At 46.2% G+C, this 18,483-nt stretch overlaps 1 protein-coding gene across 8 annotated transcripts in view; it reads left to right on the forward strand.

Annotated features, from left to right (window-relative positions):
- The window catches only part of PIK3C3 (phosphatidylinositol 3-kinase catalytic subunit type 3), a 101,895-nt gene that overhangs the window by 55,123 nt on the left and 28,289 nt on the right, over nt 1-18,483 (forward strand). For all 8 annotated transcript variants that reach the window (XM_044431221.1, XM_044431227.1, XM_044431224.1 and 5 more), the window contains 2 exons: nt 6,522-6,690; nt 13,952-14,042. In XM_044431221.1, the coding sequence (XP_044287156.1) occupies nt 6,522-6,690; nt 13,952-14,042 (260 nt within the window). The remainder of the gene's footprint in view (nt 1-6,521; nt 6,691-13,951; nt 14,043-18,483) is intronic.

Raw genomic sequence — 18,483 nt, forward strand, 5'->3', positions numbered from 1 at the left:
ACCGTCACTGCCAGGGAATGTTCAGAAAAGAAAAGAATGGTCAAAGAAGCTGTCCTTCACAAAGGATCTCCCGCCCCTTGAGACCCGAGCCAGAGGCCCTCCTCCGGGAGCCATCCTTGAAAGAGATCGAGAGGGTGCCTACCCAGAGGAGGGCCTTCTCTGTGGTGGCACCCCAATTGTGGAACACGCTCCCCAGAGAGGTTCACCTGGTGCCAACGCTTCTCTCCTTTCAGGGTCAGGTGAAACCCTTTTTATTCTCCCCGTATTTTAATTGTTAATTTGTTTTAGTGGAGGGGCTACATTTTAACCTTGGATGCTGGGCAATTGTTATATTTATTAATATAAATTTATTAATATAATATAATTGTTATATTTATTGCTATTGTTATTGTGCTTTTGGAGTAATTTGCTGTAAAGTGTCCCGAGGCTTTTAAGTATGGGACGGTATAGAAAAGTTTTAAATAAATAAATACGAAGGGCCTCCCAGGTTAATCCTGTGCAGCCATAAGAAACATCGGAGCTCCCACTGCGGCCTTGGGAACGTGATCCCAGGTTGAAGGCAGAACTCCGCAGCCGGCGCGCCCTTCCCCTGCCCTGCAGCTGGCATGGCTGGCTTCAAGGTCACAAGACTTCTTCTGCCAGAGCTGGCGCTGGGTTGGCGGGCAGGCGGAGAAGCCGTGAGGCTCTGTGAGGAGCGCACTGTCCGCGGTCGCCTTCTCACGAGCAGGGCCAGAGCACTCGAATGGCTCAAAGTGGCGCCAAGGAGTTGTGGAGGGTGGGAGAGCGGCAAGGGCAGCAGCACCCGTGCCCACCGTCGGGTGCCCCAGTCCTCTGAGGGTGGCCCTGCGGTGAACTCCAGGGAGCTTGAGATGCAAACGTAGCGCTTGTTTCAGTACTTCCCCCTAGGAAAATCTTGTGCATGTGTGGAGTAGACGAGTCTTTCCTTGGCCTTGCTTCCTCCCAAGGGTATGCCAGCTCTGGATGAAGGTCAAGGTAGGACGTCTGTCGCCCAGTCTTGCCTCGGCCCCAGATCAAGCAGGGAGCATCCGAGAACCGTTCCATCGCCCCATCCCGGTCTCCCCATCTGCAACGGCACAGCAGGTTGAGACGATGTTTAGGACGACCTGTTGGAAAGAAGAGGGGCACAACTTACAAATGAGGGTCCCTGTTTCCATGCCTGCTTTTGCAGCCAGTTGGAGACCTTTTTTGGAAGAACGTGCGAGCAGGAGGTGTTGAGCCTCTTTCAGCCTGAGGGGCGAAGGCAATTTCAGAGACGCTTTTGGCAGCCAAGTTCTTGGGACAAAAAGGGCTAGGGACGCAAAACAGGAGTGTATTTTACCTTTAATTCTCACTGCTAGCAACTAAACTGTAGGAGAGGCATTTCGTTTCCCCTTTTAGAAGAAAGGGGGAGCCTTCATAAATGAGGACACGACAAACAAGGGGTTTGGGGAAAGGGGGTTCAGGCCAAAAGAAATAGGAACGGCCATCTGGTGAACCCGAGGAAAAGGACAGATTGAAATTCCAGATGGGCCGGGGAATGGTAGATGTAGTGGAGTTTTTTCCCCTGTAAACATCAAAAGCTTTGCACGTTAATGAATAAGAATATTAAAAAACCCTTTATTTGAATGTCTTCAATAAAAAAAGTCTGATGCACCCTGCCTCCGCTCCAAAAAAGAAAGAAAGAAATCTAGCTATAGCCTTAAGGAAATAGCAAGTGTAATATGCCAGTAATCAATTTCATTATAAATCTGTTACTTTTCTTATCAGTCAAAGTCAATCTTACAAACGTTGGCATGATTCTTTGGATTGAATTCACTGAAGCAAGATGATAAGAACTCCAACATAAAAGTTACAATACATGTAATTTCATTTAGAAAGAAAGGAAATAAGAAAGTGAGGAGAAAGAAACTTCACAATGTACTGTTGGCTTCTCTCTCTCTCTCTAATATATATATCTCTTACTTTATTTTAGGCTATTTTTCATGCATTGTCATGTCTGTTGAATCTGACAAATTTAAAATAGGGAATGCACTGAAGAACAGCCCCCTTTGGGAGGAAACAGTTGATTAAATTGACAGGGACAAATCGCTAGGAGGCATCTTGGGTAGCCCTTTTGTAACCCTTTTCTCTACAAATTTACATCAGGGGAAGATGGTTAAGAATAAAAGAGCCCCGGAAAGCATTCATCATGGGAAGGTCATGTCCCACGCTCAAAACAAGGGGCATTGACTGTTAAGCCTGTGATGCTGTGAGGATATTTTCTTAGCCCAGCATGGATATTTGGGCCAAAAATGGATATTTGGGCCAATATTTGGATATTTATCTGCTTATCGGTTGAATGTGCTGAAACGAGGGAGCCAGATGCTAATGCCAAACCCTCCACTGCTGGTGTGGACAGGTTTGCAGACCTGCTTTGGGTTCATTAGCATCACTATTGTCATCTTCACCATCACACTCAAGTGCCACCCACCAAAGGGCGGCCCGTGCTGAGGCAGAGCAAGATGGTTCTTGAGATGTGGGCCAGTTATCTACTGACGCACACACTCGGATGGCCAACACAGACAAGCTCACTTCTGTATCCGACTTAACCACAGATCAAGGAATCCAGCGGGCTAATTTAGTGGTGGAAGGAAGCCCTTTCATTGTCTGCTAGACAGTGTGTTGAGAATTTCCTATCTGTTGCCCCACAAACCAGGAGGTCTTTAGTTTCCACTTGTCCTGGGTTTAACAGGCCAGATTTCTCATCTGCCTCCTAACAGGACAAACTGTAATCACAAGAGTCATGCTGGTACTCTCTGGCTTAAAAATGGCGGAAGACGCGGCTGTCCCTTCAGCCACGGATGAGGGTCCTCCCTGACCTTGCAGGAGGTTGGAGACACTCAGGGACACTCCCCTTTGGCCTGGTCTCCTTGATACTCAGTTGTCCTCGGAACCTGGCATGACTGTGGGTAGACTCCCAACTCAGGACCAGCAAAGGACAGGGCCTTCTCTTTCCGTGTCTTGGAGGTAGACCCTGCTCCTCCATATGGTGATGTCTTGCAGCACAGTTTTTTGGTTGACTTCAAATTCAGAAAATTCATAAGCTGCACCTGAAAGAAGGAAGCACCTTCTAGCAGGATGCAAGGGAAAGAAAGCCTTGCTTTGCCGGGGGTAGGAAAGAAGGTGGTCACTACAGACCTCCATAGGGAAAGTAGCTCCTAGCTCACAAGACCTGTCTGTTCTGGAAGAAGAAAGCTTCGGGTGGCAAACCTGCATCTGGATTATATTATGAGTTCATTATCTCTGTCCTCTTTCCCCAACATACTCCAGATGTGTTGGAGTTTGGCTGGCGTGGGCAATCTGAGAGTCTTAGACATAAACAGGAATACACACTTCCCCTGGAAATCAATGGGAGCTACCTACAATTAGCCCAAGGTGTGACCTTGTGCATGTTTCCTAGCCTCCTCAAATCTGAGCACTTAAACTTGAGGAAAAAACTCTGTGGTGGACTCATCCTGTGCATGCAGACCCAACGACAAAATAGCTCAAGGTGTAATTGCATGCATGGGGAGAGAGAGAGAGAAGGAGAGAGAGAGCAGTGCTTCCTAGAGAATGCAAGGAGTTGTAGGACTTTTTTCATGAATAAGAATGTGCCTTTAACCTTGATCCAACCCAGTATAAACACATTTATTTACTCGGGCAAAAGGTTTTTAGTTGCTCAGCCTGCTCCTCATCTGCAGCCCTCATCTTGTGCTGCCCTCTGGCCACGTCACCTTCAGCCTGGCTTATTGTATTCTTTGGTGGTGATGCGGGTGATGATGATGATAAAACAAACCATCAGGCTTGCAAATGGAGACCACTTTCCTATTTCCCTACTTTGCATCATTCTGTATTTTTACTGTTTGCTGTATGAAATCACTAAAGCTTTTTTTGTGAGAAAAAGAAATTGCTTTTGGAAACTGGCTCAGAGAGGAAGAAAATTGTGTAGACATTCTCACGGCTGGGATTCAGGCCTCTTGTGCTAACCGTGTGCATGACTTGGCTAAGGAGAGTTTATCTGAGTGCCCTATACCTCTTCCTCTGGGGGTTTTCCAGATCAGGAAGTGTGAGCGGCCTGGGAAGCTGCTGGTCGGTAGACAGATGCATAACAGGAAGGGTTGCAAGAACCTAGAGCATCTTCAGCAGTGGTGACTCTGAAAGAAAAACCTTTAAGAGAAAAGAGGCTGTCTCTGCTGTGACCAAGAAACTGTGAAGAATGTCATCCCGCTGCTCCATTTCTCTGTGCACAAAGAGACTGGGGAATTCCTAGAGGCTGCTTCTGCACACTGATATATTTCAGCATAATAGCTTGCAGGGTTGTTCTCCACAGAACTGCATGCAACTTATTCCCACCCAGGATAGGCCCATCAGAGCCTGACCTCTGTGGAGGTCTTTCAGAATAGGGGACCATACCTTGTCTGCAGCATGGCTACCTGAGATGCACCGAAGCCCAGGCTGTTCTTGCAAAATAGGAAAAATATGCAGAAGTCTTCAGAGTGTGGGTATCCGCTGTTGCAGGGTTTGACATAGGGCACAAATTGGCATTTATTTATGAGGAATGGGCCAGAAGATGTTCCCATTCCATTCTTATTGCTGGAGGCATGGAAGCTGGAAAATGTTACAGTGAGGTGTATGAATTTGGGGATATTTTTCATGTTGCTTTTACTATAAATATTGATTTTTCAAGTTCCTCAAACAAGGGGTATATTAAAAATTGAGACTTCTCATCAATTTTTCCACCGCTGCGCCCATCTTTTTTGTCGATCTGGCTTTTGAAATGCATTAGAGAAGGGGAGGGAGGGAAATGTACCATGCTAGCTACATATGCAAATAAGGCTAAGATTAATTAACACCTCTTATTCCCTGTGTACAGAACTGGATGAGAAATGTAATTACAGCCACAAGACTTATCCTGTTGTCTTTTGGGTTAATACATATATCTCTAGACTCATCATTATGACAGACTTGAAATAAATGAGTAGAGAAGAATCCCTCTAAATGTTCTTAATTAAATAACTGGTGTAACTTTGGAACATAGATCAAAGCCTGCTGGTTTGAAATGTTTTTCACTTGTGTCTTTTTTATGTGGGTGATATACTTTAGAGTTCTTGGATATGGGATAACCCGGGGCAGTTTGAAATCTGTGTGACTTACTTGTGTTTATCTCAGATCAATGGGAGGAATCGTGGGGATTCGGCCCACCTGCCTATATTAATGAGTAAAATGAGCAATGCATTTTTTAAATGTATTTTTATTTGATTGGATTTCTGTACTGTCCATTAGCTGAAGCTCTCTGAGTGATCCATAGTAATGAAAGCCATAGACGCGCCATTCAGTGTGGCTACCCGTAATCTTCCGAACTCGGAATTGCGGATATCCAGTGGAGGGTAAGAGGAATCCAGACCCAAACGCTGCCTTGGTGCCCTTCTTGTTCTTCAGATTTGGCATCCAAGCCCAGCCGCCTAAAGTTTTGCCTTGGGCCTTCCAGAAATAATAATAATAATAATAATTATTATTATTATTATTATTATTATTATTATTATTATTAGAACATTTCTATGCCGCCCCTTGCTGAAGCCTCGGGGCGGCTTACAAACACAATAAAATACAAAAATAACAATATAAAATTAAAATTAACAATATAAAATAAATAAAAAGATGAAAGATAAAAGAAGTCGGGCAACTTCAAAAGCATCCTTCTCTCTTCAGAGTCCGTCTGGTGTGTCAAGAAATTCACTAGCTGCAGCGAGGAAGAGGGCGCCTCTGTGGGCAAAGTCCCAACCCTGCCCTCCAAGTGTTTCTTTTCCCAAGATTGCAGCCGAGACTCACCAGTCCTGTGGCCCCTTAGATCATGTTGGAAGGGCATAGGACTGTTCCATGAAATAAACATGTCAACTCAAAATTACAATATAAAAATAGGAAAGGACCAGTGGAAGGCCAGGCCATACAAAGTTAAAATCTTTCTGCCTGAGAGATCTTTCAAGAGGAGAAACCAGAGATGGAGTGTGGACTTCACACATGCCATAACCACACTCTGCCAGGGCTGCTCCCCAATCAGTGAGGCCACTCTTGCTCTTCTAGGCCACTCTTGCTCTTCATTTCTGATCAGGGATGAGAAGTCAGATGCCCATCTGGTTGCAATTTCCTCGCTCCAGTTGTCCTGCTCTGTGGAGGTTGAACTGGATGGCCTTCCTACAGCTTTGTAATTCTGTGATTCCCAAAATAGCAGGAATCAAGCTTGCATCTTTCAGGGGGCCCTAATGAATATTGCCCACGTGTTGAGAATTCTGGATTCTGGGAGTCCCCCCGTGCCTAGACTGTATTGATGCTCATCTTGTAGTGCATTTTTGTTCTCCCTCCTTGGGATTGAAGCCACTGCTTGCATGTTGGCTGGGAAAAGGGCGAATTCCTGAGCCACGGTTGTGATGATGACGATGCCGGCTCCACTAGCTGAAAGTCTCACAGGTGGTGCTCTCCCACATTCTCCCCTCTGCCCTACCCAGGCAAGCTCTTCCACATCGATTTTGGCTACATTTTGGGCCGTGATCCAAAGCCCCTTCCCCCACCGATGAAGCTGAACAAAGAGATGGTGGAAGGCATGGGAGGAACGCAAAGCGAGCAGTACCAGGAGTTCCGCAAGCAGTGCTACACGGCTTTCCTTCATCTCCGCAGGTAAGGACATTGCCTCCTTTTAATTGAATAGCTGGGCCGACAAGGTGATTTCTTGTCTACTTTGAAGTGGGAGGTTCAGCCCTTTCTTTTCAGGGCATTCCTACGACCAGCCTTGGATTCATTGTTTAGCATGCACCCCCTTCCCAGTATACCAGCTTGATCACTTTAGTCTATTATGAACTGTTAATACACTCAGGGCGATTTCTGCAGGAGGATTTCTACTGCCCTGTTCTCCTACCCCACACCGGGCTAACTGGTGGGGGAAAGGATGCATTTGATGCACAATTTACTTTTGAACGCCAAAGATGATTTTACTAGAGACATTCAGAAAGAAACTGGGCAGCCATCTCAGTGGGATGGTGTCGCTTGGTGTCCTGAAACTGCAGGGGGCTGGACACGATGGTCTTCATGGCACCTTCCAACTCTACTCTTCTATGATCCATCCATGGGCCTCCAAGGGAGTAAAGGGCAGGATCCATTGCTTTCCTTGAAGATCAGTGAAGTTTCTTACCCAAGGAGCAAGAATCCGGTTCCACTCTGGATTCCAGTTCTACTGCACCTAGGTCTTCTGACGCCTGCTAATGTTGCATGTTGCAGGTGGGGCGATCCATTTTTGTAAGAACATGACCAGCTCTTCCATCTAGGCACACAGACGCGCGGTTCTGGCATGTTGGCTCTATGCATGTCCTGTTTTGCTGGATATCGCAGACTAAGCGCTGGGTTTAGTGGGCCTACTTAGAATTCTTGGAGAACGTTGTTCTTCTCACAAAAGTGCTACCACAGGCTTCTCACCCCACAAAAAAAATCTTAAAATGGCATTTAAGGTGGTCATTGATCATCACAGATCAGTCATTTCCCAGAAAGCAGCTGATGAGACTAAAGGAAAAATTACCTGGCCAGAGATCATCAGTGCGAAGAAAGGGCAGGAGTTTTTGCTTCGAAGCATCAAGCCACACTTGTGAACCCAAATAGAATGTTGCTGGAGCACGCCAGCCTTCCATATGGCGGGGATGGGGGCAATACAGTTGTAAAAACCTAAGAATGAGAAGCCCATAAAGGGAAACCTCTTGAGCCAGTGGTTGATCTCTAAGAAAAGCCACCGAGGGGATGATGTGAAGCAGTGTCTGAGGAAGTGGACACGGTGCTCCATCTTATTGCAAGAAGAAATGGGGAGAAAGAACAAATGAACTGTCTTTTATAAACCGTCATTGATAATGTATTAGTTGCAATTCAGGAGAAGGAGTAAACAAAGTTGAATTATTAAGTGGAGAGCGTAGTAACTCCCGTCCTGCAGAGAATCATTGTACAGGTAATTAACTTGTGCAGGCGACATCCAATGGCTCAATTGCACATGTTCCATAGTGCGAAACTTAAGACAAAACAATTGTGTGGGGGTTGCGGGTTTTTTTGCGAGAGGTCCATGTCTCACCCAACACAAGACTCTTTATCCTTGCAGTTGGCCACTTTAAATCGAACATTTGATGTATTTAATTCTTAATTTTTAAGAGAATGTCCTCATCCCAAGCAACCAGGACTCCTGTGCCCAAAATATTTACTCGGATAACTGGAGCGAAACAAACTAAATCCCAAGTAAGCCTCAACCACTTCACACTTGCGCAGGCAAAGGGAACTTTAGTCGCTCTCATAAACATTTATTGGGGGAAGTTCTGCAAGACAACTGTGAGCTCAGGACTTTTTCCAGCAACCTTGAGCACCGACAAGCACAAATACTTTTTCCAGAGTCCACGGTTTATGCATCTGGGTGCATGTAGCCACCTTTCCTAGAACTCACCAGACTCCCTACTACTTCTGATGTTAATTTTATTTTTAAGTCTTTTTTTCGGTATTACTTTTTAATGGGGATGCTGGCATTCTGTAAAGTAAAGCACAGCCCTCCAGCATGAAGCTTATTTGGGTTTAGAGTAGTATTCTGCTTTGGGGATCAGACTGCACTGTGCCTTATGTCTAGGCTCTTGGGGAAGTTACTTCCCTTTTAGTCTTGCTTGTTTACTCTCTGGAAAATGAGTACTTTGCAGCCAGCCACCCTGAGCATGGCCGCCATTTCATGAATGGGCAACCTGCCAATGCCAAAGATGGAGGCTCCCTTCCATACCAAACAGTTGTCACATGGGAAATTCTCCACCTCCCTTTTGGTGATGATAACTTATAGCCCATCTTAGAGACCCTGATCCTAAGGGAAATTCTAGCATGTGTACATAATTTATGGCAATATTGATTTTTGTGCCACATGGACAGGGTTCTAGGCCATGGAATGGTTTGGATTAGCTGGGGTTCAAGAGGAGAGGCCTAATGATCCCGTGTAGCCAATGGGAATGAGCTAAGGAATGACGGAATTCTTGCAGAGAAAAGATCAGGCATGACGTAATTAGGAATGGAATGGAAAATAGACCTGTCAGCCCTTGAAGGTGATGGATGGGAGGTTTAGGACAGATAAAAGGGAGGACTTTTTCCCACAGCTTAGAGGTAAACTATGGAATGCGCCACCACAGAACGTGGTGATGGGAATGATGGAAAGAAGCACCAGCACCTGGAAATTACCTCATCAGTAGTGGCCATCTCATGTAGATGAACTCACCTTTTTTACCCCTAGGAAACAGAGCTAGCGCACAGCAAGAAATAAGGTCATCAAGAGCCGTTGAGCATCTTTCCAGCAATTAGCTTAAGTCCCAGTCCCATAGAAGCAAGTTCAGAGAGAAAGAACATAAGAACCCGGGACTTAGAAAGTGAAAGCGGGCAAGCTCTGGACACAGGCCTGGCTACCCGGCCTGCATGTGGAATTCTTGCAGCCCCCTGCCTACTCAACGGGACTGCGGTCCAGAGTCTTCTGCACTGGCCAACCGACGGACGGGTGGAAGACTTGGACTCCCTTTCTCTCTTTCTCTGTTGCCTTCTTTACATCAAGAAGGCTGTTAGTCATAAGTCTCTTCACCTCTTAGAAATATAGAATAAAATTGTAAGTGATAGGAATATTTGCTGCCTGCACAAACTTTTATAGCTTCTCTTTATCTTCTTCTTTTCTTTTGCTTTCTATGTGGGGTGTGTGTGTGTGTGTGTGTGTGTGATTGTGATTGCAAGGTTAGGGCCTTGGGCAGCATGCATTCAACCTCTGCAAAAAAAAAATCCAAACCTTCCAAGGTACCTGGAGGGCAAGTGCTTCCTTTTGGGGCCTGTTGCTTCCCAAAATTACCCAGCATACGAGGACTTGAACAGAGAGGGAAACACCTGTGCAAATGTAGATGGATAGAATATTCCAAGCACTGGAAGCAACATTTCGGAAGGTGCGCAGATGGGAGAGTAGCGTATCAGGTCCTTATTGGTTTACCGCATTTAGTGCTCCATATCTTGACAGATTCTGGGGTGGTGGATCATAAAAAGGAATAAAATAGTGCATTAAAACAGAGTGACATTAAACCTGACTAATCAGTAGGGGCGGCTCCTTGGAACAAAGACCTTTTCATTGGGCACTGCAGGTTCTTCTGGTGGACTCCAGCTGAAACATTGGTGGATGTCAAGCCACCGGGAAGAGGTCCTCCAAAGACTTCAGCCGTAAGGCGCGCTGGTAGGGGAGAGTCAGTACATAACAGGTGTGGAAACCTTTCAAGGTGAAGACTGTGAATTAGAAATTGCTACAGACAGTGACGGAGAACTGCCGTGCAGACAGGAGGAGGTGATGTTGCAGCGATAGCGTCTGGAGAGAAAGATGCGTTTAGCAAAGGCATTTTGAATTGACTAGAGAGGAGTCGTGTGGGAGGAGGTTAAGCCAGCAAAGAGAATGTGGTCGCTGTGAGACGATCGGAGCAAGGTTAAAGTGACATTTCTCACAGTTTGGCCTTGGGTGTTGAGGAATTGCATTTCCTCCCTTTATTGATATTTGAATCTCCAAAGTTTTGCAAGGAAGTGTTCCTTACTGGATAATAAGATTAAAAGGTGAAGAGCATTCAGGAGCTAACATTTACAACATGATTGCCTTTGAAATACTTCTGATAATGTGCGATAAAACCTTACCACCGTAGCATTTGTCTCCTGGCTGCCTGAACTGGAAGGAATGTAAAATGGCTAGACATCTTGATTGAATCTTTCTGATGGATGTGGAATAAAATGCACAAGCTAATAGTTGGAAAGAAATAGACCCGGAGTGTATGCCCACTGAATTTATTTAAATGTGTGTAGGAGTGTGTGTCCAAATGGAAGAAGCTCAGTTAAGGGGGGACAAGAGAGAAGGGACTAGACCCCCATCCCATTTTTTCTGGATGTTCAGTTTATAAAGCATCTAACAAGATTCAAGATGGAAAAAACAAGCAAACAGACATCTAATCTGAAATCCAGCCAGCATTGTGGGAGTGTCTCCATTATTTAAATAGATTAGCAAGACATGAAAGCAGGGAGTGGGGGGTGATTTCTCCGAACAGGAAAAGGGAAGAATTTGTTAAAGAACTCTTCTGCCTTTTTTCTTGTCTTTTTTATCTTCTGCCTGTGTGTGTGTGTATAAATATTCCACCTGTCACAGGAAACTGTCAGTGTTTAATAGTTATGCTCTTTGGTCTTCAGTAGCTAATTAATTGCATTTCGGTGCAGCGTTGGCCATGCTAAGTGGACTGGGGAGAGTCTCAGTTGTTAAGGCTTTGTGTCATGTGAAGTAGCTTTGCAAAAAAAGAAAAAGATAAATGCTTCTGAACATAATTTGGTTGCTGCTGTAGTAAGGACTGTTTTTTAAAAAATCTGATGTATGAATGGACACTTGAAAACTTAAGAACAATCAGCGCAAGTCTGGTGATGGAGATGGAACATTCCAGTTGTACTAATTTAATTCCATCTCATTCATTTCATTTCTGTACTGCCCAGTAACCAGATCTCTCAGTGCAGTTCTCAAAACTTAAACTGCAAAATGCAACATGAGAAATACATAATATAAAATCTTTAATGTGCAAACATTGAAAAGGGCTTCAAACAATTAATAACGAAATGCCAACACGCAGTAAAACACTAAGAGAGCAATGCTTTGGCCCTGGTGGAGTTTCCTGGTATTGGGAGTGAGAAAGAGGACTGCTATGGGCACATATTCTCAAGGGCTGCTGGCTGGGCTCCAGAAGAATCAGAATCGGAGGAAGAAAGGTGAGAGGTGCAGGAGAGGACCTAGGAATGTGGGCCATCCCCAGACACGGAGATGGGAGAAGTGGAGACGCGTATCTCAAGGCCAAATTCCCCAGATGGGTGGGCAGTCCCGGGGAATGACCAAGGCGGATGGTTGGCAGGAGAGGACTTGGAACAGGGAGTTCTCAGACTCAGGCGAGGTGGCCTGAGTCAGGTGATGCATCGCCAGCAGAGGAAGGTGCTCCAAATAGAGGATCATCTTGCAGAAAGGAGACATGCTCGTTTTCAGAAGGCCCTTCCTGAACGGATGGGGCCTGAGCATGCTCATAACGAGCGTTCCTGGAGGTGAATGCTAGATTGGGTTCAACAAACCGCTCTGTGTATGCTCAGAGATTCATTCTTGGTGCTTTTGGTCAATACAGAATGCTCTGCATGGAAAAGGTCTGTGTCTTTTGAATACACAAAGGAGGAAGATCAGCTTCCAGCAGCTAAGGACCTTAAGCTTGCTTGGTAAAACCCATTCTAAGGTGCAGAATTGCACTCTGGCCTTGGAGGGGGCTGATCCGAGATCCGACCACCCCTCTGCTCCCCAACTTCTCACAGCCAATGTGAAAAGGGGGGCAAAGATCACCCCTGCCTCCTCTTCAACTCTGCTGTCTTCAGCTCAGCAGGATGTAGGAATCGGGGCATCTCCAACCTCAGAGGTGCCCAAGCCGCAAGGGTGCCGTTTATCAGATTATATCCCAACTTAAGCTGCATTTAGGCCGCCAAATGCCCGGGAGTAAATGCTTAACTTGGTGCAAAAGGGATGGCGGTGTTGGCCCAGGTAGGAGGTAGATGGTGTCAAATGTTGATTGTTGTATGCAGATAGTGCGCAACATTACATCCTTGTGTATTTTCCGTACAGCATTTATCACAAACTTTCCAGCTTGCATCTCTCTAATTGGCAACTCTTCTCTGGGCTGAATATAAAACTCTCCATATGGAGAAGGTGTAACTTGATATTTTATTTTGATTTTTTCCCTGTTCTTACTGTTTCATATTCACTGTTCATAATGGCCTTCCCCCTCCACGCCTGAAATGGCAATTTTAATCCGCCATGCTCAGTAGAAGTAGCTTCACAAGGTATTGCAAACAGATTTGGGGATTTATCTAGTGCACAAGCAACTGGGAGACATCCAACTCTCATCAAACTAGCCAATATTGAGAGATATTGGGCATTACAAGCTAAAAATAATCTAGAAAGCTGTAACGTTCCCAATCATTGAAACAGGAAACTTGCTTTGCTTGAGGACCTTTTTTTAAAGTACAAGAACAAACATGGTTCTTGAAGATTGACAACTGTTTCTGGTGCATCTAATGAAATTGGAAAGCTTGAGACAGCTGTCAAGTCACTCCTCTCTTAACTCTTATGAATGGCTTTTGGATTTTTGAAGTTACATTTTGGAAAGAGTTGTACTTTCTTCCTGGTACTCTTGGACAGCTTCATTTTTAGAGTCCTGATAAGCAGCCAATTTTGAACGGCTGCCATATTCTGAAGTGGGTCAGATCTGATGAACTGGAGACATCCGGTTCTACTCACTGCAACCCTCAGTTCACACAGGTGAGATGTTCTGTTGAGCCCTTCTGAGTCACCAGGGGGGTTGGTTCAGAGTCCTCTCCTTGGAAGGGTTGGATGTGCTTAGGTTGTGCCTCCTTCCCCAGAGGTGGCCTGCCTGCATAGACCAATTACTGAGGAGCTTGGGCAGGGGGAGGTCTTGCAGCCCTCCAGCCGCAGAGATGCTGTGGGCAGCTGGTTTGCCACCATGTGTACAGAGAGCTGGACTGGATGGACCTCGGGTCTGATCCAGCAGGGCTGTTCCTATGCTCCTAAGCCGTTCCAAAATCAGTTGTGAAAATCTGCAGCTCCCAGCCTCATGTAGGAAAGAGTTTCTACAGGCCCATGTTGCTGTTGGCAGTATTAGGGCTGGGCATTTTTCTGTGAAAATGGTCACTTGCTGAAGCTTTGTTGGGGGAGTGATGAATGTGGCTTTTGGAATGGTCTTGTATTTCCCATGCTCTATCCCTGCCCAGTCGCCTTCAAAAAAGCATCCAAGTCTGTCCGCCAGTTCTTAGCATTTTAATTTTACATCCGCTGTCTTTGCCACAGGTATTCCAACTTGATTTTGAACTTGTTCTCCCTCATGGTGGATGCCAATATTCCAGACATTGCTCTTGAACCAGACAAGACCGTAAAAAAGGTAAGAACCATTTCTTCTGTTGTACATTCAAGAAAAATGTTCAAGTTCGGGATTGCCAGTCATGAGATTACCAAATGCAGCAGTTCTCAAATAGATCTTTCAGGTTGGGCGACCCACTTTTAGTCAATGTGTGGCAAAACCTGGCTCACATTTGCTGGTCAGGGCAGCAGCTAACTCATGTTAAACTCTGTGTCTTTCTTAAGGGCAGCTTGGAAAGCCAGTGGCCCATTCTTGGTCCCTTTTGTAACCTAGTGTCCCCAGATGTGGTGGACTAGGTCCTTGATCTTCTCCAGCCAGTTGGAGGGCCAGTGGATCTTTCATATTACTCCTTCGGGAAGCACATAATTCTCCAAGGCCCTTTTTCCCCCTCCAGTGCGGTCATACTAAGAACACTTAGTCTGTCCTTGTGGAACAGTTGTTGCCAGCCAACTGACCCATCAGCACTAGGACTGAGATGCTCAAGGCCTGTACCGTTGCGTGGGAAATTCGGTCAAAATGCAGAATTTTGCCATTCTCTTGTGCTGCATCACATGTGTGGATACAGAAGCCATACGTGCTGGCTGACGGTGCTGTTGAATTTATATTTATTTATATTTATAAGCTGCCAAGTAATTCACATAGACTCTTTAGCATCATGCTGCAGTAAAATTACAAAAGGACAGTTAAAATCATCTTTAAAATATAAATAAAGGTTTAATAATAATAATATAGCCAAGATCAGTTCAAAAAACATGACCAAGTGAGACAGCTAACCGCATTTACCAAATTACAATAAAATTAATAAACATCTAAAATCCATTATTAAAATGGGTGGAGAAGAGACATGTTTTCACCACCTGAGTGGTCCTGCATGGACATCGTCAAATGTGGGCAACTTCGGGAAGTCTAGGGACCATTTTTGCTCCCCTTGTGTTCCCTCATGGGTGCCATAAAGCAGTAGGGGGAAGACAATGACGTAATGTAAACCGTATGTAAATGAGGTTCCTTGGAATACAGCAGTGGTATAGAAGAATTTGAAATAAATAAATAGCCAGCTGCAGTCAGGGGAATTGTGACCCCCTTACTGTTTCAGGACTTGGCTATTTCATTTCTGTACCTCCCCGTGCTCTCTGGGCAGTTAATGCTCTGTAGCAGCTACGGAGCCCACTTAGTTTGCCAGTGTGTTTGTGTGGGCTGGACAGACGGGAACCACGCTGGGGTCTGCAAACGCTCTGGACGCCCCTGAGCATCCCTGGTGGGCAGGTGAGGCAAGCTTAGCAAGGATCGGGCAATCCAGGACAGAGACTTGGCAGTCAACTCCACGTATTCCAGAAGCTGCAGGCAAGGAGAACCAAGCTGGGCCCACCTGGCAGTTGGGGCAAGGCTTTCCCCAGGGGCCATTTTCTTCCATGGGTGGTGCCAAAGGGCACTGGCCATTTGGTGCCCATTCAGTGCTGGTTCAACACAGGTTTGGGCACCAGGACCTTTGGTGGAGCTCAGGCCAATTATGACAGCTTTTATTGCTAGTTTTATGAATTCACTGCTGATCTTGCTGGATAAACTGTGCACTTAATGTTTAAACCCCCGGAGAGCCTTCTGGTCTGTGGAGAGGTATATAAATGCTATGAATGAGTAAATGCATAGGATGCTCCGCAGGAATCTGGTCCCACCTGCTGTGCAAGCTGGACCCATTTTCCCTGCAGCCCCCACTGCTGCCAGAAGGTTGGTGTCCCACAAGGGTGCACGACCAACCCGCTTGCAGCTCTTCTTTTCCGCATCCTGCCGCTTCTCCTGATAGGGAAAGTGGCTGCTTACGCACCATGTGAGCACGTGAGCATTTGTGGGGTCCCTCGTGACTTGGCTCACTTTGCACGACTGGGCTGAGCCTGAGAGGAAGCCTGTAGGAGCCAGACGGACAGATCCCAAAAGGGGTTGTCCCAGCCCTACTGATGGACTGCACAGACAGGAACTGCCAGGGCAGAATTTGCCACAAATGCATGGCAGTGAAGCTGCGAGGGAAGATTGGCTCTGGTTCCATTTGCTGTTCTTCAGCCAGCGCTTGCGCCCTGGGGAGCACATGGAATAGACACCCAGAGAACCGCCGTTTCAGCACCTGTTTGGAGGGTGTGCGTTGGCCATGCCCTCTGAGGTCCATCACGTAGCTGTCAATGCAGGCATGATGCCCAGATTCACAGCTCTCGTTTCCAAGTAGCCTCTCAAAAGGTCCCAGCACAAGGTCCACCGTTCAGATAGCAGCACAAGCCAACCGTTCGTTCTCTCCTCGTGCGTGTGTATATGGCGGAATGTATGAGTGTGACTTGGCCAAGAAACTGTTGGAAATGGAGAAGTGTAACCTTGGAGGAGACCCTTGGATCTGGAAAAGGTCCCTAAGACAAGGAGCATTGTCCCTGCCAGAGGAGCAGACCTTTCGCTGTCTTCTGGCAATTCAGAAATTCATCGTATTCAGTCAAGTCTGCTTGATTTAGAAAGCAGGGGGCAACTCGGGAATGCATTCTGATTCGTCTTGTAAGAGTTGGTGTTGCATGCAGTCGTCAGGGGTATATAATTGGTAGAAACATGGCCATCAAAGAACCGAATTGCAATTGTTCTGGATTTCAGGAGCCTTCCTTTCTTCTTGCTTCCTCCCCCCCACCTCTCATCTGCTGCCTTCAAGTTCTGACTTACCACTTAGTTTAATCCCATTCATCTCTGTCAGAGGTTCACTGTTGCTTGACGTGATGGTATTTGTATTCGTCTCGGACGCTGTCTTGTGAGCAGTCTGACATTCTTCCTTTCATGGAAGAAGTTTCCTTGTTTCTGTTTTTTGTGCCAATTAAGGCTCACTTTAATGGGCTCGTTATTAATCAGTGGGCAACAGTGTACATGTTTTGTGTGGCTTGCATGTATGTCCATCCTGGAATTCAAAGTGAGCAATCGGTCCCAATTTCCCTTTCTCACATTCATACTTGATTTAAATATGCCATCTGCCAAGAAGGATTTCTCAAGGTCTTTTAAATGGAGGAGCAGCTGTGTGTTTTGCTCCTCTCCTCTTTTTCCTCTTCTTTGGGTAAAGACCTATCTTACTTCTGCATCTGAAGCTTATTTGTTTGGTTGGCTCTTTAAATTATGCTTCGTAGCCTGGCTTGTTTTAATAACCGGCTAACTGAAACTGAAAGGATCTTCTTTGTGTTTCCTGAGGTCTAAACTTTAATGGAAAAGTCTGAAAAAATAAAATCAAAGGCTTTGGGTGAAGAAAACAATTCACAGTGATACGTCAGGACGCCTGTGTAAATTCAGTAATCAGTAGCTCTATGGAACCCCTGACCCTGTGTGGCAATATCTTGTCTTAACATCATGCGAATGAAGGCTAGAAAGAATGCTCGCTTTAAGCTGTTCCAAACATCATGCAGAATAGAAATAGTCAGAAAATCCGACGTTATGCTCACAGAAGGTTTATCTACTGCTGGTTTATCTAGGTGTGCTGCTGCAGATATTTTGGCTCACAGTGGCCATCACCCATGTCACTAACTAGGACTGATGGGAGTTGCAGGCCAACCCAATCAGTTGGATCGGCTGATGGTACATGCCGACACATTCTAGTCCAGCATTACAGTCGATGCTCTGCAGCTCTTTCCACTTCGGCTTGTGTGCCAGGTGTGAGGTTGGTTGCCCGCCTCTGTCCTCTGGCCCGTCTCAGTGTCTCCAGAGCGTTCTGGGACCAAGCCCAAGCCCTGGCTAGTGAATATCTGGCTGCGGACCTGGCGGAGGGACCCAACAGGAAGCACGTCACAATTTGTGCAGGAAAGGAGAAACAGGGGCAAGATTGGCGGGTAAAGCTCAGCAAAAGGGAAATCGGTGATGTTATAAATGCACTCTGGGGAAATCTAGGAGAAGAGGGAAGTCTTAAAACTTTCCCATGCAATGCTCCCCTTCCTTTGCTTTTAGAAACACAGAAACAGAGCGAGTCAGAAGGGTTTCCCGGGCCATCTAGTCTGACCCCGGGGACAAGCTCGCAACCTTACACAGCAACCCCTGCAAGGTTGGCTCTCCCCAGCTGGAATGGATGGTCTGTGGAGCCCCCTCAGTGCTGGTCCAAACAAGAGCACCCGGGAAACGGCCTGCTGGTGTGGATTACGCGTGTACAACAAAGCACAGCATAGGACAAGTATATTGAGGAGATTCGAGTACCGTGAGGGACGGGCAGCAGGAACACGGGATGCTGACACAAGCCGCGAGGGGCAGAAGGCCAGGAGGGAGGCACAGTAGGTGAGGGGGGTCCCTTTCTGGCCTCCGAGGCCCCTTGCCTGAGCCCCGTCTCTGCTGCGGGTGCCGAGACCGTGGGGCGTAGCCTCAGTCAGCTGACCAACAGCACATAAGCTCATCCACTGCCTCTTCCATGAGGGCAGGAGGGTAATAAAAATAGTAGTTTTATTTTACATTGTTGTATTGTTAAACCTTCCCC

This window comes from Varanus komodoensis, unplaced genomic scaffold (genome assembly GCF_004798865.1).
Source record: "Varanus komodoensis strain SLA01 unplaced genomic scaffold, ASM479886v1 scaffold22, whole genome shotgun sequence".
NCBI classification, from domain to species: domain Eukaryota; kingdom Metazoa; phylum Chordata; class Lepidosauria; order Squamata; family Varanidae; genus Varanus; species Varanus komodoensis.